A 24249-nucleotide genomic window follows, 5' to 3' on the forward strand; every position below is an offset into this window, starting at 1 on the left:
TGGGTATGTGTGTGTGTGTGTGTGGGTTTGTGTATCTATCCGCTGCTCGTCTCGCATGCTACTGGGCCTATCAGCTTGAATTTCTTTTTTCTTTTTTGCACAGTTATGACTGTATGATCACGAACCTCTCATGGTTGCTGTGATGCAAAACCTTTGAAAAAAATTTGTTCGTGCGACCGCTGCTCCCTCTCTTCATTCACTGCCTCACTTGGTTGACCAACATTGCTCTCTGTCGCTGCCCAATCTAAGACAGCCATTGACTCAGATCGAAAGTTATTAAAACAATTTTGATAATCCAAAAAATTTGTACGTTATAAAGAAACAACTTCCTCTCGGTTGCAGTCAAAATAGGAAGTGTTGCATAAACTTGTCGCTACCCGATCTGAGTCAGCCGAAGGTGTGAGTCGAGCATGCTTGCGCATAAATAGTTTACCCAGCTTTATTATATTATGAAAATAAAGACAGGGTTAGGATTAGACCATAGTGGTTGCATAGCAAACCTTTTCTTTTTGGAAAGTGCAAGTTCATATTAGACTTGGTTGCATTCGTGCAAGGGTCCGCCTAGGAGGCTGGGCATCCACAGACTGACAGGCAAAATGTTGCTACCCAATGACTGCTGAAATAGGCTCCAGTATCCCGTGACCCCGGTTGGGATAAGTGGCTTGGATAATGGATGGATTTTTTTAGTTTGAATGCTGCATATTATAACCTTTTTTTCCCATATTTCCCATTCAGTCGACTTGGGCGCTGCTGAAAAGTCTTATAATGGCAGTCCATGTATGCGTGTATCTGTCTGCTGCTATTCTTGCATACTACTGGGCCTGTCAGCTTGTGCATTTATGACTGTATGATCAAGGACCTCTCTTGGTTGCGGGGATTCAAAACCTTTGAAAAACCTGCTTTATTCAGAGTGCTAACTCCTCAGCAGGCTTTTCACCTAAGTCTGAGCACTGGTGTAGGGGAGATCACAGGCAGTGCCTCTGTATTTTCCCTTCTCGCAGTAGGTAAAAAAAAGAGTTGTTTGTCACCAAGTCTGAGCACCGGAAGTGGAGATACACCTGGTGAGGATCTGCTCTCTACTGAGAGCACTCTTCTAGTTTCATGTTGGATTTTGTTAAGAATACCAGCCACTATCTATTAGCCATGCAATGGGAAGAAAAGCAACAGGATTTTTTTTAGGAAGTCTAAAATGAAGTTGCAAAATGATATCAACAATGTTCTTTTTGAAATATAGACATGCACACTTTTTTGAATTCCAGGGCCCAAATGTATAAACTGCATACACACAAAAACTGTAGTTACGCCATTTCCTATGTAGGTTTCTGAATGTATAAAAATCCACGGGTGGTCAGAATCTGTACTGGTGCGCATCTTTCACACCATGTGAACCATATACACAGTCTTTCGAGTTCGATTAGTGTGATGTGGCGAGTTGGCAAAAAAGGATAATAAAAGTGGGAATTTGGGTGATATTTTTCTTTCACTACATTGTGTTAGGATATAATCTATAGTTTAAAAAACCTTCACTATGATTTCATAGTGATGTGTGACTGATCGCCAGCCCTTTTTTTGACAAGCCTTAATTTTGTTCTATATTGAGTAAATATTAAATATTTTTTCACTTAGTATTATAACAGTTATAATGATTTTCATATAAATAAACAAATAAATAGTGCGTGATCTGTATATATAAAAAAATTCTTTATTATTGGGGGGCAAGAATAACCTATACCTTTAGGGTGTGACTTTTTTTTATCTCTTCCAGGGTCTGTGGCTCAGAACTAACAGCATTTACTGCTTCGGTTACTTTCTGCCATTAGACCTGTTTCAGTTTGTTGGTAATGCCAGGGCTTAGGCTTCCAAATAATACATGTTTTCTTCTGTCAATTTGATCCACCATTATTTCAAATTCACAGTCTGTAAAATTGCGCTTCTTCTTCTTCAATTTCTTCTTAAATGCGTCTGCCCCTTTCTCCTCAAAACTAAACTAAACAGGGGCATCTGGGTGGTGTGGCGGTCTATTCCCTTACCTGCCAACATGGGGATCGCCGGCTCAAATCCCCAAATATTGTCTTCAGAGCACAAAAGACAGGAAAGAAGGGGGTTATTCATCAGGAAGTTATGCAAGTACTGATCATATACTGTAATGTTAGCAGCTATCCCCAGAAAGTTGAGTCAGTTCATCTTGACACAAAGTTCAGTGAGAGAAATGTTTCATCACTCATCTACAGTTGCAATCAAAATCATTCAACCCCCACTGCAAAATAGGTTTATTGGCAAAATTTACAAACTGTCAGCTGTTTGCAATAAACAAATCAAACAAGAACAATTTAAATAGCTCAACACAACTAATATTACAAGTGGTTTCTCCAAATTCAACACAAAATGTCACTTTTAATGACTACGGCAGTCTCAAAATTATTCAACCCCTTCATGACAAGCATCTTTAGTACCTAGTAGAGCACCCTTTTGCTGTTATGACCTGCTGCAAACGCGATGCATAGCCAGACACCAGCTTCTGGCAGCGTTCCTGAGGAATCTTAGCCCATTCCTCATGGGCAATGGCATCCAGTTCACTAATCTTCTTGGGTTTGCGTGCTGCAACCGCCTTCTTCAAATACCACCAGAGATTTTATGGGGTTCAAGTCAGGCGACTGTGACGGCCACTCTAGAATCTTCCAGGACATTTTCTGAAACCAAGCCTTGATGGACTTTGAGATGTGCTTGGGATCATTGTCCTTTTGGAAGATCCAATGATGCCCAAGCTCAGCTTCCTCACAGACGGCATGACGTTTTCTCCTGGGATTTCCTGATACTTGATTGAATCCATCTTGCCCTCCACGCACTGCAGGTTTCCAGTGCCAGAGGAAGCAAAGCAGCCCCAGAGCATCACCGAGCCACCGCCATGCTTCACTGTAGGCAGGGTGTTCTTTTCAGCGTATGCTTCATTCTTCCTCCTCCAGACATACCACTGATCCATAGGCCAGAAAAGTTCCAGTTTTGTTTCATCGCTCCACAGAACAGAGTCCCAAAACCTCTTTGGCTCATTTATATGGTTTTGAGCATATTGGAGCCGACTTTTCTTGTCCTTTTGGGTCAGTAGTGGTGTACGTTTTGGAGTTCAGGCATGGAGCCCTACAGCATTTAGTATGCGCCTTACTTTGCAAACTGCAACCTCAGTGCCTGTTGCCACCAAATCTTGCTGCAGGCCTTTTGCAGTTACTCGAGGGTTTTTGACCACCTGCCTCCTCAGGAATCTGGTGGCAGCCGTTGATAGCTTCCTCTTTCTGCCGCGTCCAGGTAGTGTAGCCACTGTTTCTTTAACTTTGAACTTGTGAACTATGCTTCCAACTGTATCTCTAGTAACAGTCAGTGTCTTTGCTATCTTTTTGTATCCTTTTCCTTGTTTGTGCAAGGCAATGATATCTTCTCTTAACTTTTTGGACAATTCTCTTGACGTAGCCATATTTCTAACATGTAATCAAACGTCACCGTCAACAAACCCCTAGCCAGTCCAGGTATTTGTTGTGTTCTATCTCAAGCACACCTGTTGCAACTAATGAAGTCCTTGATTAGTTGCATCAGATGTGCTTGAGACAACACCTGATTTGCAAATGTGTGCTCTTATGACGGATTCTATTCAGGGGGTTGAATAATTTTGAGACTGCAGTTGTCATTAAAAGTAACATTTTGTGTTGAATTTAGATAAAACCCTTGTAATATTAGTTTTATTGAACTATTTAAACTGTTATTGTGTAATTTGCTTATTGCAAACAGCTGAAAAATTGTACATTTTGCCAATAAACCTAATATGCAATGGGGGTTAAATCATTTTGATTGCAACTGACTGCAGGTATCCCCAACCTTATAAACAGCACAGTTGCATAATGACCGAAACCAGCGATCTAACACAGGTTTCATATGCAAATTGCTGAGCATATTAAACTGATCACCAGTTTCAGTTGTTATGCAGCTGTGCTGGTTTCGGTCGTTAACACAGTGGTCATTGTAATTGCAAGTTACCTAAGTAAAGACGACAAATAATGTCAGGGTGATGTTTCACTGGGCAACTTTTTGGCCAATATGACAGAACAGTGTGCTTGCAACAGGAAATTTTGTGAGACATGGGGGAAATATACTATAGAATATAGCTGGGTAACAAGAGGTTACCATGCAGTCGGGACAAACGAGTAGAGAAAACCATTTGTCCAACGTTGCTATATATCTCCACACTAGCCTATAGCTATTACTTTGTTGGTCAAAACATAGCGTACTCATTCTGGTCGTCTGCTGATCCCGCTGGTCTTGGTTGTCTTTTCCAGTTTATCTTCGGGATCCTGAAGAAGGTATCCAGCACACCACTTGTCCATGTGGGAAGTAAAACTTTCATGCATAGTAAAGCACACACGGACTGTCTTGGGTTTGGCGTCGGTGACAGCATCCAACAAAAACTGCCCACGCTGAAATTCATTGCAGGAGAATGATTCAGTTTTTGTTGGCATCAGAGGACAATTTGAGAAATGGCACCACTAGAAATCCAAGCTGAACTTGCCCATAGTTCTTCCGTGCCACCAACTAAGTTAGTAACACGTCAAATGATGACACTGGTGCCGGAAAAACAGATTTTGCAACTTTGTCCCAGAGACATAGAGAACGTTGGCAACAACTGCAGATGTTTTTCACACTATATCCCAAATTCGGACACGTAGAGATAAGGTTGAAAATCGGCGAAGTGGTCCTTTAATATATGATGGTTACTGTATTTGTGCTTAGGTTTCGAGACAGATGTTTGCATACTGAACTGAGCAACTTGTCTACATTTGTACAAACAAGGGTTTGAATGGATGTGTGCTTGTGTTAAACTGTTCTGGTGTGTCTTGCTGTTTTTACTGATTTTTTTGTTTGAGATGTGAAATTTTTTAAGGCTTGAAAATGGAGACAGATAAATAACAAAAAAGAATTTCAAGTGTGAACGTAAAATAAACAATTTCAGTGCTCAACCCCCTTGCAATTCCTTCTCAGAGGGATCTTAATATTTTTCCTACTATGAACACCCAGCATGCAGCCACTGTGGCCAACGTGGTGACTTGGCTTTGTTGCTGGATTCAGTGACTTTTCAGACACCCTTGGTGATTGAATCAGCCAATATTCACTGATGACAAAATAAGTGACTATTCTGATCTTTGGGGAAATGCTTGTGTTGACATGGGTCAGTCTCAGCTAAAAGGGCCGTGGTAGTCCAGGCTGTGGCAGAGAAACTGATCTGCCCCACTGAGTAATGTTCACAAAAGGGGTAATATAGTTATACGGCAAATTACGAGAAAATAATAAAAAAAAAGAAAATGCCTGGTTTAATGACATATTAATATGCAAATGGTTTGTTTTATCATCTAGACTGGTGGCTATAGTTTTATTTAAATATCTAGGCTAGTCTTTTTGTTAATAACTTAAGTGTCACTTTTTGTTTCCTTCCCTCCCAAAAGTGCCGCAGACCGATTTATAAATGGTTAAAAAATGACAACATGGGCGTCCGGGTACTGTTGCGGTCTATTCTGTTGCCTAGCAACCTGGGGATCGTCAGTTCGAATCCCCGTGTTCCCTCTGGTTTGGTCGGGCGTCCCTACAGACACAATTGGCCGTGTCTGTGGGTGGGAAGCGATATGTGGGTAAATGTCCTGGTCGCTGCACTAGCGCTTCCTCTGGTCGGTCAGGGCGCCTGTTCAGGGGAGAGGGGGAACTGGGGGGAATAGTATGACCCTCTCATGCGCTACGTCCCCTTGGTGAAACTCCTGACTGTCAGGTGAAAAGAAGCGGCTGGCAACTCCACATGTATCGGAGGAGGCATGTGGTAGTCTGCAGCCGTCCCTGGATCGTTAGAGGGGGTGGAACAATGGCTGGGAGGGCTCGGAAGAGTGGGGTAATTGGACAGGTATAATTGACAATTAGGGAGAAAAAAAGGTGGGGAAGACATGTTGGCCACCCCTGTAGACCCTTCTCTCCCATGTCATTTCAAACGTAGATTAGTATGCAAATTAGTTCATGCTCTCAACTAGCGAGTTCCTGCATCTTTTGGGGGGGCTAAAAAGCTACTTTCCTCGCAGAAGAGTTGGCAACACTGCTTGGACATCTTTAAAATGAAGTGAAATACACTCTTATAAGCTTCTCGCCCACTAAAAACATAGAGACATTTGCTAAGAAACAGCACCAGCACTGGTGATGAGTGCTTGGACAGCGCCATGTAAACTGCTGGAGCTGAGTGTGATTTTAGTTTCATGACAAAATGTTGTTCATATTGTAATAATACGTGCATAAAAATGTCAAATAAACAAGGGGTTTCCCTTGTCAATGGTACTTACTGATTCCGTTTTGCTAAATCATTTTAGCTTTTCCTCTCTGATATGTCAAAGTAGATCTAGCTTTGATTTCTCTCATATCCCACAGCTTCTTTATTTGTATTGGTTGGTGGAACTAGAAGTGACATTGATGAGCTGTGCACCTCAGCAAAAGTTGATATTGTTACAGCTTTGGAAAGTGGTGAAGCGCACATGGCACTTAGCTCTGAAATGAGGACAGGTACCTCCATTGGGTCCGTAGAAAAAAATATCCTAGCACTAACTAGTTTACCTGGTCTTTAGAGAACACAGCGAGTACTTACTGAATGCAAATTCATTAAATCCTTACCTGCTTGGACTCAGTAATAGTAGTGCTTAACATATATGGCGCTGCAAGCCCTTGTTTTCTTCGTGTGTGTGCGTGTGTGTGCGTGTGTGTGTGTGCGTGCGTGCATGCGCACATGCATGCATGTTTGTTTGGATTGGTACGAGTGTTAGTGTGTAGTCTGAATTGAGGGACCCTGCTGCTGTGGTTATCCTGCTTCGCTGTCAGGGAGCAGGGGTGAACTTGGAGCCAGAGGCTTTTCTGGGTCTCTTGATGCCTCGATAGGTTAACTCACAGCGAGAGGGAAGTCTTTACACACCAGCAATTTCCAGTCGCAGAAACAGTCAGTATGAGAACAGCCCAGTGGGTGTGCCTTTTAAACAGCTGCCTTTTATGGATGTTTTTATGGTAATAAAAACTGTATCTGTCAAGATGGACAGAAACCGATTACACGAAACAAAGCATTTTATCCCACTGGAGGGTTAGCTATTTCAGGGAGCTTGTAAGTCACTAGAGGATTATATTAGCTATCTCTGTTTTTTTGGGGTCATTTCCCTCTTTGCATCTCTACTTGAGGCCATCAGACATTTCCATTACATGACTTTTATTACTTGGGGTAAAGCCACTTTAGCTAAAAGGTCATGGGCTGCTGAAGTTGTAGCTTGGCACAAATGGAGGAAAAAAAAAAACAGGGTTGCAGTATGCGTGTTTTAAATTTTCGCTGTAAAATTTCCTTGTACTGCACATATTCAAATGTCGTTTGTCACAGTATAAACTCAGTTATCAAAGGTCATGTGAGAATGAAAGATGAGGGTATTTCTCTACGTAATATTTGCACTGCATATGTGGGCATTTATGCATTCATGCAGTGTTCTTGGATGTTGGACTTGATGCTATTTTAATGGAATTTCAAACCGCATGGAATCCTGTTGGTAGTAGGAGGTAGAATAACTGCATTTATTCCCTCTGGTGTGAGTTGAGCAACACTCTACAGTTGGTAGACTTGAAGTGGCAGAGAAATAACAGTGAGGAGTACATACTTCATACCTTACTCAACGCACTGTTAACTCCCATCTCTCTCTGCATTATGTAGCGGAGCAATAATAACATCTCCTCCCTGCCCCCGAAATATACATTTGAAACACAGCATGACCCCCCCCCCTTCTCTCCAATTTTATATGGCCAATTACTCCACTCTTCCGAGTGTCCCGGTCACTGCTCCACCCCCTCTGACGATCCGGGGAGGGCTGCAGACTACCACATACCTCCTCCGATACATGTGGAGTTGCCAGCCGCTTCTTTTCACCTGACAGTGAGGAGTTTCACCAGGGGGACATAGCACATGGGAGGATCTTGCTATTCCCCCCAGTTCCCCCTCCCCCCCAAACAGGCACCCTGACCGACCAGAGGAGGCGCTAGTGCAGTGACCAGGACACATACCCACATCCGGCTTCCCTCCCGCAGACACGGCCAATTGTGTCTGTAGGGATGCCCGACCAAGCTGGAGGTAACACGGGGATTTGAACCGGCGATCCCCATATTGAACACAACATGATTGTTCAGAGGATTGCATGATAGCTTTTAACAGAAAAAGAGGACTTATCGGTCTTGATGTTTATAATTTCTTGGTTAGAATCCTTTGACCAGTCGGAAGCTTTATCAGTGTTTGGACAGTTATTAATGCGGTCTCTCTAGTAATCAGGAATATCTACATGATATTTCAGACCTGCAGCTAAATGCAGAGCTTCTGCTGAGTAAGGAGGCTAGTACAAGTAATTGCTATAGTGGCACAGACACATACACTGATATTCTTATTGTACACACACACACACACACACACACACACACACACACACACACACACACACACACACACACACACACACACACACACACACACACACACACACACACACACACACACACACACATCATCATCTAACACCAACAAAGCACGAGGGGAATCATCATTGTGGCTCAGCTTGGTATTTTTGGGTCTACAGATCTGATAGTTGTTCCTGTTAGTCTCAGCAGGTAGCACAGCATCAGTCTCGGCTGACAGACCGATGCTGTTTGAAATACAGCAGTGACTTCATATTCATTCATGTTATTGAGACTGAAAAGAAAAGTACTTCCTTTTTTTACCAAGTGAGTTTAAAGTGAACCCTCTTTGGTGGTCAATTTCATGTTTTCAGATTCCCAAAAACTTTCCCAGGTACAAGGAAAGGATTTCTGAAATATTAAAATTGGACACCATCAGCTCAAGCACATGGCAAGATTTGGATGAGAGTTTCTCACATTTAATCTTGTAACTCTTTCCTTCCATCTGAATATGAATGTAGATCAATGATTGGACAGAATGTCAAGGTAAAATTTGACTAGACCAGAAACTCAACAATATCAGGAGTTGTGAGGGAGATAAAACCTTGGCCAAGGCCCTGAGAATAACTAATTTATTGATGAATAGCAAATGCAATTCATTTCCTCCATTTGATTTTGTCCGGCCACACGGACTGAAATTCATTGGGTTATTCAAATAGATTTCCTCCACGGCAAATGGTGTGTCCCTGATTTTCTGTAATGATGAAAACAACAAAGAATTAACATTTATCTCGCAAACCTCTGCGAAAACAATTTATGCGGACAAGGTAATATGTTAGAGATACTCAGATGCAATGGGAAATGGAACCATAGCAACAAGCAGAGGTGGTTTTTACAGGGCTGCGATGCTGCACCAGATTTACCTTCTCTCTTGACCTATGATTTTTTTTTTGGCACGCACACATGCACATGCAGATACACACATTCAAACTCTTTTTTATTAAGATGGAGAGTCTATCAGTACAGGAATCACATTAAATATGGATCATTCTCGTGCTGAAAGGATCTTCTGTCCAATATCTTTCAAAGCTTTTGGATATGGGTTGAGTGGAGTGGTTAACATGATGGTGACTGCGGCGCCACCTATCTTATTGCAAGGCCTGATGTATTTCCACTAAATGGATTACGGCACACAGGGTTGCTATTCTTTATTAAAGGTTCTTATATATAGAACTTTTTTTATTTTTGCCTGCTGTTTACTCACTTGCTCATTCATTAATTTATTTACGCCAAGTATAAACCTATATCTGGATAATAACTACTATGTCTGAAGACTTTTACGCAAATGGCCCCTTAGGGGAAAAAAAGTGCGTAAAATGTCATGCTTGCCCGAAAACATGTTGTCCATCTGTTTCTCTCACACGCCTACACTATAGTGGCTGATGCTAATGGCTGTTCACAATGCATGACTACATATAGTATACAGTATTTATTTGTCTGCTGTGTGAGTGAATGAACAAAAGTTGTGCATGACCATTTTTGTCACTGCATAACAGCTGTAATTGCTAAGCCAAGCAATTTATATTCCCCGTCGTTTGTAGGCATAGTCTTTTATATTCTTAATGTAGTTCAAACTCGTATTTGAATTCGTTTCATAACAAAGGCAAGCTTCAACTCCGAACTTGAAGTAAACAAAAGATCTTGTTATTTGAAACTTGTGAGGTAGACTGTAAACTGTTTTGCTCCTAACAATAAAGTCTGCCTTGTTACCACCACTGGTCCATCTGTTGAAATTCAGGGGTAAGCAGGTTCAACCCAGGGTACATCCCATCTTGAGTTGTTCCAATGATGACTTCAGGAGATGCTATCGAAAAGTATGCTGCAGTCCACCGAATTGGCAATCTGAAGTCAACTGTAAGCTTGGTATCTGTACAAGATATTTGTTAGGTTTTGTCCCTCAGTTCCCTGCCATAGCTGCTAAGATCTTCATGCTAGAAGTGTCTATTTTATTTGCACAAACCATAAGGGATACGTCCCTTGCCTCAGTTATGAATAGCATTAGCAAATCTGCAAAACATGCAAAAGGAGCTGACCGGAGATGGACCGCTGTCCTTTCAGGATAATGGACAGCCAAATTTAAATTGACCAATCTCTTGCCTCCATAATGTGCAAATGTTTACGGTGAACTTCCAAACATGCTCAGCTGTAATTGATGAATAAAGGTTGGAAGTGAAGTTTGTTAACGTTACAGAGATGAGTGTTAAATGGTGTTTTTATCTGGTGACTCTCAGAGAAAGCTAAAAGCAAGCTCTTCGAAATGTCCCTATTCAATCAACCTCTGGCAGGCACTTTCCAACTAAAATAGACCATCTTGGCTTTGGCCTGTGAGGGGTTTACTCCTATAAATGTATATTCAACAGCATGTCACATTTTTAAATTTATACTACATATATATGATGCCCCCCCCCCATTTTCTTCCCAGTTGTATCCGGCCAATTACCCCACTCGTCCGAGCCATCCCAGTTACTGCTCCACCCCCTCTGCCAATCCAATGAGGGCTGCAGACTACCACATGCCTCCTCTGATACATGTGGGGTCGCCAGCCGCTTCTTTTCACCTGACAGTGAGGAGTTTCACCAGGGGGACAAAGCACATGGGAGGATCATGCTATTCCCCCCCAGTTCCCCCTTCCCCCCAAACAGGTGCCCTGACCGACCAGAGGAGGTTCTAGTACAGCGACCAGGACACATACCCACATCCGGCTTCTGACCCGCAGACACGGCCAATTGGGTCTGTAGAGACGCCCGACCAAGCCAGAGGTAACACAGGGATTCAAACCAGCAATCTCTGTGTTGGTAGACAATGGAATAGACCGCTATGCTACCCAGATGCCCCACAACTTCATTTCTATCATATCCATTCCCCCTTTCTCATCAATGCCCACTTCTGTCCTTTTTTTATATTGTCTTATGGAACCTTCCTGTCAGTCATTCACACATATGTAGTTTTATTACATCTAGATGAGGTCTTTAGAGCATGAGGAAGCAGGACAGGATGGTTTGACTAGGCATGGCAGGACATTAAAACCAAGACAGCAGACTTCTTATTTGGATTTTATTGAGATTAAGGTTTTAGAAATAATAGGCCTCATTCATCAATCGTTCGTACTTACAAATGTGTTCTTACACACCCGTGGGATTTTTTTAGCCCTGTAGTTTGTCTCAGAGGTCAGTGTAGAGGATTACACTATTCCTCCCAGTTCCCCCTCCCCCCCAAACAGGTGCCCCATCTGACCAGAGGAGGTGCTAGTGCAGCAACTAGGACACATACCCACATCCGGCTACCCATCCGCAGACACGGCCAATTGTTATCTGCAGGGACGCCCGACCAAGCTGGAGGTTACACGGGGATTCGAACCGGTGATCCTTGTGTTGGTAGGCAGCGGAACAGACCACCACGCTATCCGGATGCCTATATATATGATGTCTTTAAGAGCCTGGAGAATGCTTAACTGTTTTCTTCTCCGGTAGCCTTTCTCAGACAGATTTATCAGAATATGAATTGCAGGGTTGCAATTAGCAGGGTACCAAGCCTCGCATCAGTCCAAGTTCAGGTTGCGTTCATAAAACAAGTGAAATGCAATGAGCATTAAAAAAAAAAGAAAAAAAAGTATAAAGAGTTCTACAGCCAGGACTGCTGGGCGTTTTCATCACTGTTGTCTGTCAACACAACATGTAGACTGTGGACAACACGGCTGACTGGAACTGATTGTCCAAAGCAGACGTGGGTAACTGCGTGTCATGGGGTGCCGGGAGTATGCAGGCTGTCCTTCCAGCCAATCATCACAACAGGTGATTTCACTGATTTGTTTGTTGTGTTTGGCTGAAGAGGCACTGATCAGTCAAACCATCTTGTGCAGTGATTGTGCATGTCATGAAGGGGTTACGTTCCGTCTCAACTGTTGAGTCTCCTTCATTTAGACAGGCAAATAGTGTGAAAACAGGATTTGATATAGAAAATAGTACCATCATAATTACAGGGTATTTTAAACAATATTGATACTCATCACAATATCTGATTGCATATGCAAAAATAACATTAAAGAATCCATCTCGGGCATCCGGGTAGCGGTCTATTCCGTTGCCCACCGACACAGGGATCTTTGGTTCGAATCCCCATGTTGCCTCCGGCTTGGTCGGGAATCTCTACAGACAATTGGCCGTGTCTGCGGGAGGGAAGCCGGATGTGGGTATGTGTCCTGGTCGCTGCACTAGCACCTCCTCTGGTCGGTCAGGGTAGCTGTTCAGGGGGAGAGGGAACTGGGGGGAATAGCGTGATCCTGCCACGTGCTACGCCCCCCTGATTAAACTCCTCACTGTCAGGTGAAAAGAAGCGGCTGGCGACTACACATGTATTGGCGGAGACGTGGTGGTCTGCAGCCCTCCCCAGATAGGCAGAGGGGGTGGAGCAGTGACCGGGACAGCTCGAAAGAGTTGTGTAATTGGCCAGGTACAATTGGAGAGAAAAAGGGAAAAAAAAAAGTATATCTCAGATTCATAGATAGTATTGAACTGTTTGGTAATGTGAAGTATAACAAACCAACACTAATTCTGTAAAAAAACAATTCTCATATATGTCAGACCTCAATCAAAGAAGGTTGAATCAGTTCATCTGGATACAGCGTTTATTGACAGATACGTTTCATCACTCAACTGACATCTTCAGTCTAAAGTGACTGCAGGTATCCCCACCCTTATAAATAATATATCAACGATTGTTGATATATTTTGTTCTTATTTCTATTTCTTATTTATCTTTTATTTCTGTTTGTTTCTGTTTCTATTTTCTTATCTTGAAGCTTGTTAGTTTTTTTGGTTTTGTTTTGTTTTTAGTTAATGGAGCCTGAGTGTCTGTAATAGAACTCAATTTCCCCTCGGGGATAAATAAAGTATTGTGATTCTGATTCAATACAGTGGCATAACAAAGGAAAACAATGATCGGTTTCACATGCAAATATGGGCATGACCATTAACTACGGTTTCAACAGCCATGTGTACTATTCACAGAGGATTTGGGAATGTTTGAAAGACAATGAATAACAATATTGAATTACTTCCCATCTATATTCCAAATAATACCCAACCCTGATTGCATTACTGCCAACATCATATGGAATTAGCTTTGAGATAGCTATTCATAAATCTTGAAATCAAAATGATATAAGGACTGAGATAGGAGGGGAAAAAAGTTGGATTGTGTCTTGTCTTGCATGCTCTACAGCAGGGTGCACATGGGTACGCAGGGTGGGTGGATGGCGGGTGGGATGATACTTGGCTTCATATTTCCCAAGCAGCTGCTGCACCGAGTCCATGGACTCCTCTCTCCCACGTAGGCTTACCACTGGCAGCTGGAGACTGCATCTGATTAGGGCCAGTCAGTCACATGTGACGAGCGGGATAGTTATGATGAAAGCTTTCTTTTTTCTTTTTCTTTTTTTTTCTTTTTGCTGCGATTCACTGAGATGTGAAAGTTGCAATTTAAAGGTTTCTGCTTTGTAAGTCCACATGCTTTACCGCTAATTTGAGACGCACAGCGTAGCTACAGTTCACATTGGATTGTCTAGAAAACTAAACGCATGTTTTTGGTCAACTTCTGCCCACTAGCATTTTTGAAAAAGGATAAAAAAGGGTTAGAGATGAAGAGGACAGTGATGGTGGGGTGGGTTAAAGTGAAGGTGGCGGTGCTGTACAATAAAGACCACGCCCCGGCTTCTCACAAGTCTGCCCGGAGAGTTTAGTTGGCTTACGCCAGTGTGTCACCTTTCGGCTGGCCTCATATTTTATTCTTATTCACTAGACTCCACGTGACAGCTACAAAGTATGGGGTATCGGTGTTTTTGATGCCCCCATATAATGTCAGCCCCCATAACAGAAAGGGAGCATAGATTGTCACTCTCAAAGTAGCTGTGTAGTCAGTTTTAACATCCTAGAGAAATACCAGCAAGTTTTCAGTTAAAAAAATGTATAAATAAATAAATAAATAAATAAATACATAAATAAGGTTTATGACCTCTTTATATAAGAGGTTATTGTACCAAATGTACCCAGAACAAAAAATGGTTAAAATGATTTTACACAAATTCAGATATTGCCAAATAAACATATCTCTTCCCTTTCTTCTTTGTGTTCATCTTCTTTCTCCTCATCATTTTCTTCTTCTGCATTTTTTAATTAGAGTTGTTAGAATTATTTGACTTCATTCATCAATGTTTCGTATGTACAAATTTGTTCTTATGCACCCATGGAAATGTGTTAACTCACCAGATTGACTGACAGTCAGAAGCAAAGCCTGATGATTGTTTGTAATTCCTTCCCCCTAACATGTCTACCTCTTGCAATGAGCAATCACCAAGGCTTGCAAAGACATCAATGTTAGCCACTTGGTGTCTAAATTCAGGGGTTACCCAGGTTATACACTGGCCTCTGAGACAAACTTCAGGGCTAAAAAAATTCCGCTGGTGTGTAAGAATACACTTGTAAGTACGAACGATTGATGAATATTTCTAAAACCTTAATCTCAATAAAATCCAAATAAGAAGTCTGCTGTCTTGGTTTTGATGTCCTGCCGTGTCTAGCCAAACCGTCCTGTCCTGCTTCCTCATGCTCTAAAGACCTCATCTAGATGTAATCAAACTACATACAGTGCATCCGTAAAGTATTCGCATCCCTTCACTTTCCCCACATTTTTTTATGTTATAGCCTTATTCCAAAATGGATTAAATTCCTTTTTTTTCTCATCAATCTACATACAATACCCCATAATGACAAAGCGAAAAAGGTTTTGTAGAAATTTTTGCAAATTTATTAAAAATAAAAAACTGAAATATTGCATGTACATAAGTATTCACACCCTTTACTCAGTACTTGGTTGAGGCACCCTTGGCAGCGATTACAGCCTCAAGTCTTCTTGGGTATGAAGCTACAAGCTTGGCACACCTATATTTGGGGTATTTCTCCCATTCTTCTCTGCAGATCCTCTCGAGCTCTGTAAGGTTAGATGGGGAGCGTCGCTGCACAGCTATTTTCAGGTCTTTCCAGAGATGTTCAATGGGGTTCAAGTCTGGCTGGTTGTCTTGGCTGTGTGCTTAGGGTCGTTGTCGTGTTGAAAGGTAAACCTTCGCCCCATTCTGAGGTCCTGAGCGCTCTGGAGCAGGTTTTCATCAAGGATCTCTCTGTACTTTGCTCCATTCATCTTTCCCTCCATCCTGACTAGTCTCCCAGTTCCTGCCGCTGAAAAACATCCCCACAGCGTGATGCTGCCACCACCATGCTTCACTGTAGGGATGGTATTAGCAAGGTGATGAGAGGTGCCTGGTTTCCTCCAGATGTGACATTTGGCATTCAGGCCAAAGAGTTCAATCTTGGTTTCATCAGACCAGAGAATCTTGTTTCTCGTGGTCTGAGAGTCCTTTAGGTGCTTTCTGGCAAACTCCAAGCGGGCTGTCATGTGCCTTTTCCTGAGCAGAGGCTTCCGTCTGGCCACTCTACCATAAAGGCCTGATTGGTGGAGTGCTGCAGAGATGGTTGTCCTTCTGGAAGGGTCTCCTATCTCCACAGAGGAATGCTGGAGCTCTGTCAGAGTGACCATCGGGTTCTTGGTCACCTCCCTGACCAAGGCCCTTCTCCCCCGATTGCTCAGTTTGGCTGGGCGGCCAGCTCTAGGAAGAGTCCTGGTGGATCCAAACTTCTTCCATTTACGAATGATAGAGACCACTGTGCTCTTCGGGACCTTCAAAGCTGTAGAATTTTTTTGTACCCTTCCCCAGATCTGTGCCACGATACAATCCTGTCTCGGAGGTCCACAGACAATTCCTTTGACTTCATGGCTTGGTTTCTGCTCTGACATGCACTGTCAACAGTGGGACCTTGTATAGACAGGTGTGTGCCTTTCCAAATCATGTCCAATCAATTGAATTTACTACGGGTGGACTCCAATCAAGATGTAGAAACATCTCAAGGATGATCAGTGGAAACACGATGAACCTGAGCTCAATTTTGAGTGTCATAGCAAAGGGTGTGAATACTTATGTACATGCAATATTTCAGTTTTTTATTTTTAATAAATTTGCAAAAATTTCTACAAAACCTTTTTCACTTTGTCATTATGGGGTATTGTGTGTAGATTGATGAGAAAAAAAAGGAAGTTAATACATTTTGGAATAAGGCTGTAACATAACAAAATGTGGGGAAAGTGAAGGGGTGTGAATACTTTCAGGATGCACTGTATGTGTGAATGACTGACAGGAAGGTTCTATAAGACAATATAAAAAAGGACAGAAGTGGGCGTTGGTGAGAAAGGGGGAATGGATATGACAGAAATGAAGTTGTGGGGCGTCCGGGTAGCATAGTGGTCTATTCCATTGCCTACCAACACGGGGATTGCTGGTTCGAATCCCTGTGTTACCTCTGGCTTGGTCAGGCGTCCCTACAGACACAATTGGCCGTGTCTGCAAGTGGGAAGCTGGATGTGGGTATGTGTCCTGGTTGCTGCACTAGCGCCTCCTCTGGTCGGTCAGGGCGCCTGTTTGGAGGGGAGGGAGAACTGGAGGAGAATAGCGTGATCCTCCCACGCACTGCGTCCCCCTGGTGAAACTCCTCACTGTCGGGTGAAAAGACACAGCTAGCGACTCGGCATGTATCAGAGGAGGCATGTGGTAGTCTGCAGCCCTCCCCGGATCGGCAGAGGGGGTGGAGCAGTGACGGGCGGCTCGGAAGAGTGGGGTAATTGGCTGGATACAATTGGGGGGAAAAGGGGGGAAAACCCCCGCCCCAAAAAAATTAAGTTGTGGGAGAAGTCAAGTGACAGACTGAAGGTGGGAGCACTTTTCATAATTTAAATAAAATTATACTGAAACTCCCTAACTCAATAACTAAATAACGATATTCTGGAGTGAAAATTCTCATGGTGGGTGAACACACTAATTTGTTTGGAGACAGCACCCTTTCTGTCAGGGCTGTCTAACCTAAGGTTAATTATATACAAGTACTAAATGATAATTCACAGTCTAGCAGTTCCTCATAACCACCGTAGCTTCAAACCTACATCACAGAGCCAAATGTTGATTAAAATTTCCAGTGTTTCCAAGCACATTTGCCTGTCCATGCGGCAGTCATTTAATTGCAGCCATTGCGATGTGAAATGGATCGCTCAGGGCAAGTGGGGGTTATAACAATGGCAGGGAGGTAAGAGAGCAAAGAAACAGACAGACGGATGGACGGGCAAAGGGAAGGAGAGAAACAGAAATATACCAAACTACCAGCTCTGACTCTGGTTTCAATATTTGGTGTTCAAATATACATCAGCACTGATCCCCATTGAAAAGCAGCATAGCTTTCCTGCTCTAAATTCTTCATTTCAGTGCCTTCTTCATTCAAATACATTTACACAGAGCAGCACAGTGAGCTTTGTGGTAAAGTGATTTGTTATATCCAGCTAGTCTTGAACAAATTCCCATCCAATGGCAGAACATGAGATTCCCTCGCTTGACTCTTTAAGACCGGGGTATAATATTTCTCAAAGAACTGTTAAAACGTGGTTTTAAATGTCTCCTTGAAGGGAATGAGGATGGCAAGCAAACTTGCTCTGAATCATTACAGCAGAGGTACAGATGGTTTTTCAGTGAAAATGGAGTAAACTTCATTCACAGTCAATGCAGAAAAGACAACAGACAGAAATGTAGCAATAAAATATGATTTGCTTATTATGCATTTAACTTTTTTTTAGATGAAAAAAGCTAAGTAGATGTTTGTATAATCTTTTTATTTATTTATTTTTCCATGTCAAAGCAGATATTTTGATATATTCATTTTGGCTACCATCGTCTCCCTGAGTGAAAAGTGATTCATAGAGAATCTGGAGAAAACGCTGCCGCTAAATTTTATTTTTTGGCATTTGTTTATGTGACATAATTCAGTGAGCAATAACCAAATATACCCCCCCCCGACACACTGAATAATTGATCTAAATAAGGGTGATGAAATTCAGTCAGGATGCATTAAAGCTCAGCAGAATGAGTGACTGTGTAATCCTTTGTATGCATGCCTTGTCATGTCCTCCCTTGCTGGTGAGCCTCGCATTCGTCATGTGAGGAAGTGTCTGCAAGGATCGTGTCAGGGCTTTGACACAAAGCCTCTCTCGCACCCTCTCTCATCTGATTCCTGACAATTAAACATGTGCTGGGCTGTAATCACAATCAACAAACCAATTGAGCTGCTCTTCTGAACTACTGAGCAAAGGAAAGGGGCAGGGCAGTGGATTACAACCACTGCACTGAGGAGAAGAAAACAGGGCACAACTGAAAGTAATGGAATATTTGTTTGTTGTTGGTACATTAGGTATAGCACGGGCATATCAGTTCCAAAGGGGTGACTAATTCGATGGATGGATGGATGGATGGATGGATGGATGGATGGATGGATGGATATGGGCATATCAGTTCCAAAGGGGTGACTAAGTAGATGGATGGATGGATGAGTGGATGGATAGATAGATAGATAGAAAGAAACTGCAGTCAAAGCAAACAGACGTAGTCACAATACCAATTACATTCTCAGATTTCTGGCAGAATTAACACTGGACTACATCCATCTATTTTTTTTTTTTTGTATATGCATGTTGCAAAATTACATTTCTGTATTACATAAAATCCTCCAGGGACCATGCTGCTCCATTCCTACAATCCTTTCACATGCTGCCTTCCTGCTTTTTCCTGTAGCACTACCTGGGGGTGCTCTAAGTTTGTGCATCCAGTAAGCTTTCAAAGTCAAGGTATACACACTCGCATCATTAAGCCGTTCAATTACGCAAACTTCATGTTTAACTAGCTCCCAGGGTCTCGCAGCAATTTAGTCAAGTCTCCAAACAACGTTTACCCACTGCTGTGTGCTGCAGGCTCTTACATATCTTATTTCCCAGTGACCCACACTCACACGCTCTCCCATGACACTGTTTCACATTGCTTGGTGGGCGATGACATCTATCCACCCACTCGCGTGGCTTTAGGGTTGAATTAGGCCAGACTTCTAAATAACTCCATATGATTTTGTTCTAGACCTTTCTCTATGTACAGCAGCTTATGGGGTTCCACGGCATGTAAATTGGAGCAATTTCTTCCCACCGCTTTGCTTCGCCGTGTCAGTAGAAATAAGCTTGCTGACTGACTATTCTAGATGAGGCTGTGTTGGATTTAGATTTGCCTTTTAATCTCAGCATACAAAGAGGTCAGGAAGATCACGGATCAAAAAGACAGCAAACTTATCAAAGTAAAATCACAAAACAAAAAAAACAAAAAAACTATGCCCACAGCAATGTACAGTTACAGCTTTCTGCATGTGCCCATGTATTGCCATATATCTGCTCATCTATCTGTATGGGCAGGCATGCATTGTATTTATGTGCATGTCGTGTTTTTCACTTTGTGTATCTGTATGCCGGTGTATATTTGTGCTTGTTTGTATATTCAGACATGAGCATGTGTATTGATGTATGGATGTGTACATTCTGTGTATATTTTTTGCTTATGGCTGTGTGTCTGTGCGTATCTGTGTGTATCCACTTGTGCCCTCCCCACATATGTGGATAAAAGTGACTGTTTCAACAGAAAGCCTATCTAACCTAGAACATTGTCAGGATGTCTAATGAGGCTATCTCTCCTGTGGCTTGTCCCTGTTTTAAAGAACTGGCAAAGTCTTGGCTTGCAGAAGGGTAAAAGATTTGTTCATTGGGGAATTCATTGTGTGACTATGAGATTTATAATAATTTCTGATAAATGCCCAATATGGAGAATGAGACCAAATCATAATAACATCAGGCAAATCAACACACGTTAACTATTTCATCCGATTAGGTTGGCTTCTGATGAGTGCGTAACTTAACTACCTGTCATTGCAACTGGAGGGTGTCCCTGAGGGCATCTCCCAAACAGATGTTTTGGGTCAAACTGTACCGTTGCTCCTCCTGTTTTTTCACATCACTCTCCACAACCTGTGCCATTGCAGCCAAAAGAATGGAGTCGTATCCAAGAGGCTTTCATGTACCTGACTATACGAGAGACTGTGCAATATTCACTGCAATCTGGAGTTCATAAAATTGTGACATCTCAAAGGAGTTCCATGTTCATAAAACTATTTATGGAATCACGCCTCGTTCAGATGAACTGTGGCACATGTGTGAGTAAGGTTGTGGCACTACACCCACTTATCTATTTGATAACTACCCCGTGGAAGAAATTCTCCTTAGCTCCCCGTTGTCAACCACAGGGTCTGTAAGGTGCTGCAGGATATTGGTTGTGTCTTGCTCAAGAATACTTTGACAGATATGTTTGTTGTGTGTGTGTGTGTGTGGGGGGGGGGGGGTTGTGCCCTGCCTCCTGCTGCCCAAAAACATTAATAGAAGAAAACAAACAAAAATGGATATGATTATATCTTGTCAGCCATGCTGTGATACTCAGACCTCTCTTCATGAAAGCACTTGTTCCTTTTCCTCTCTCTTTCCAGCCCTTACGAACGTCAAGCTCTGGGCCATCGACCGACAATGCTTCCAGACAATCATGATGAGGACGGGCCTCATCAAACACACAGAGTATATGGAGTTTCTGAAAAGGTGAGCAACTAGTCTTTTTTGGGGGGGGATTTTTCTCGCTTTTTCTCCCCAATTGTACTTGGCCAATTACCCCACTCTTCCAAGCTGTCCCGGTCACTGCTGCACCCCCTCTGCCGATCCGGGGAAGGGCTAAAGACTACCACGTCTCCCCTGATACATGTGGAGTCACCGGCCGCTTCTTTTCATCTGACAGTGAGGAGTTTCGCCAGGGGGATGTAGCGCGTGGGAGGATCCCACCATTCCCCCCAGTTCCCCCTCTCCCCAGAACAGGCACCCTGACCGACCAGAGGAGCTGCTAGTGCAGTGACCAGAACACATATCCACATCAGACGTGGCCAATTGTATCTGTAGGGACACCCAGCCAAGTCGGAGGTAACACGGGGATTCGAACTGGCAATCACGATGTTGGTAGGCAACGGAATAGACTGCCATGCCACCCAGACGCCCTAAAAACAAGTCATTTTACAATGACACCGATACAGACAAATGGTGTGGACCAAGACTTGATGTAATGGACAAAATTAGCTCAGCAGGTGTCTGCTTTTCTCACTCGCATTCTGAGCCACTCATTACAGCCAGAAAGCCATGTTGTACTTATAATGCTTCAATTCCTTATGTGTCCGTTAAGTGTCTTGTCACACTAGTGAGAAAATATCCTGTCACCCTCTCCCTCCTCACTTCTCTCTTATAAAGCTATTAGCATAAAGGCTTATAGAGGAGAGGAGATGAAGGCAGGGGAAGCGTATTATCACATTAAAGGCCAATGGGCTCATATTGTTTCATCGTCACAGAGCGTGGGATAAAAGAGGAGCTCGTTAAAGCAGGAGTGACAATTTTACAACCACAGTGTACTCTCCCATCACCTTCTGTCTCTCAGTAGATACCTCCAGCTCTTAGTTACCCCCTTCTCTCCCTGACAAGATAATTATGGAAATTAGATCACATGTGCTCCGAATAACGTGTCGCACACAATGTTGTCCACTTATCGGTGAGATTGAGGTGAGGTGAGTTGAGGAGAACATTAGCCAGTGCAGTGCTTTCCTTCTTGTAATTATATGACAATTAAGCATACATATACTGCTATTTAGTATCACACTGTACAGTCGTACAGTATGGCCGTTTTTTTGTTTTTTGTTTTGCTATATCTTATCTGTCTACATGTTTTTTTTGGGGGGGGGGATTTTCCCTCCCCCTTTTTCTCCCCGATTGTATCTGGCCAACTACCCCAATCTCCCTAGTCATCTCTGCTAATCCAGGGAGGGCTGCAGACTACCACATGCCTCCTCTGATATGTGTGGAGTCGCCAGCCAGTTCTTTTCACCTGACAGTGAGGAGTTTTGCCAGGGGGACGCAGCGCATGGGAGGATCACGCTATATCCCCCAGTTCCCCCTCCCCCCTTAACAGGTGCCCCGACCGACCAGAGGAGGTGCTAGTGCAGCGGCCAGGACACATACCCACATCCGGCTTCCCACCCACAGACACAGCCAATTGTGTCTGTAGGGATGCCCGACCAAGCCGGAGGTAACATGGGGATTTTAACCAGCGATCCCTGTGTTGGTAGGCAACGGAATAGACGGCTATGGCACCCGGACACCCCTACATGTATTTCTCACACAGACTTTCTGTTTCTACGATAACTTTATATGTGTGTGTGTTTGCGTGCAGGCGTGCTCCATGATTTTGGTTCATTACTCTTGGACAGAAGTCTCATGAATCACTGAGATTTTCATCAGGCTCTGTCACCGTTTGACAAAGCTGTTGACGTGCAGGGGGACGATGCAGTAATCAGGAAGCTTGTCAGACTTTTACTGTAATGGGAGGTGGCCCGGACACTGTACAGCAGTACTATGACATTGACAGGTCAGTCGAGATAAAGCCACCTCAGTCCTCTATACCTTGCTACTGTATTGGAAACATTGAGACATATGTTGCAAGAACTGCAACTGCGACCAGATAAAGAAAGTAAATCATCCCCATCTTCCTGTCTGAGGCTGAATGCATTTTGAGTGAGTGCCTTTCACATAAAAATTCACTTTTATCACTTAAACTGGCCATGTGGCATGTATCGTAGTTCTCACCTCAGTAGCTCTCCCTTAGCCATCCAACACATACCATTAATCATTTCTCCCCCAGTCGAAAATGAAAATAAACTATTCCTGTTTGGTGCATCTTACAATATTTGAGTTGTGAATATTGCTTGGTGTGTTGTTTTTGTGTGTGGTGTGAGGGCCAGGTTAGAAGTATTTACTTGGAACTACATTTGTCAAGACACGATATGTGTAGATATTTATATCCCTGAAAATCATATTTGCCAGCAACAGGCTTTAATTAAAAAGATGTAGTTCTAACAATAATCAGATCACAGAAAACATAGGGTGTCCGCTTGAGCCCTCCGGTAGCACTTTACAATAATGATCACAACATTCTGAATTGTTGCCAAGGAACCAGTGACAAATAAATCAGGAATGAACTGTTTGTTAACAAACGGTTTACAAGTAGTTCCTGAATTACTCTGAATTGTGTGCTATAATGATACTTTACCTTGGAAGAGACTATAGATCCCATGTTAATGAACCCGTATCTGATGATTAGTTCCAGGATATCTGTTAATCTGCATAATGAAGAGATGATCATGACCACATAATGAATTGCTCCTGATTAATTTCTTGTCCAATGCTAATTGGCATGTAACCAATAACAAATCATTATTTCCTTATGCCCCCTCAAGTACAATATTGCTTTGTACTGAGTGGTTACGAGGAAAGATGCTCTACTTTACTTGAGGGGGCACAAAAAAGTAAGTAAAATAGAGGTAACAAGGAATTAATGATTTGTTATTGGTTTAATGCTATTTAGCACCGGAGTAGTAGTAAATAAGGAACAATTCATAAAGTAAGTGGGCAGATTTTCAGAAATCCAGGAACTTATCATTACATACTGGCTCATAAATGTGATATCTAACAGTCTATTGTTCAGTAACGTATCGTCATCTACTTGTTGAGTATTTGTTAACAAACAAATCATTACTGATTTATTCCCTACTCATTCCCTGGTAACTACTCAGGATGTTGTGCACAGTATTGTAAAGCGTTGCCCCTTTATCTACTGGA

General features: G+C 42.7%; 1 protein-coding gene across 6 annotated transcripts in view; it reads left to right on the forward strand.

The window, feature by feature from the left end:
• Positions 1-24249, forward strand: part of LOC130122649 (cGMP-dependent protein kinase 1) — a 137056-nt gene that overhangs the window by 72810 nt on the left and 39997 nt on the right. For all 6 annotated transcript variants that reach the window (XR_008811254.1, XR_008811252.1, XR_008811253.1 and 3 more), the window contains exon 4: positions 21033-21138. Coding sequence is in view for 2 of the 6 variants with exons in the window: in XM_056291605.1 (XP_056147580.1) it covers positions 21033-21138 (106 nt within the window). In the remaining 4 variants the exon portion in view is untranslated. The remainder of the gene's footprint in view (positions 1-21032; positions 21139-24249) is intronic.

This window comes from Lampris incognitus, chromosome 13 (genome assembly GCF_029633865.1).
Source record: "Lampris incognitus isolate fLamInc1 chromosome 13, fLamInc1.hap2, whole genome shotgun sequence".
Classification (NCBI taxonomy): domain Eukaryota; kingdom Metazoa; phylum Chordata; class Actinopteri; order Lampriformes; family Lampridae; genus Lampris; species Lampris incognitus.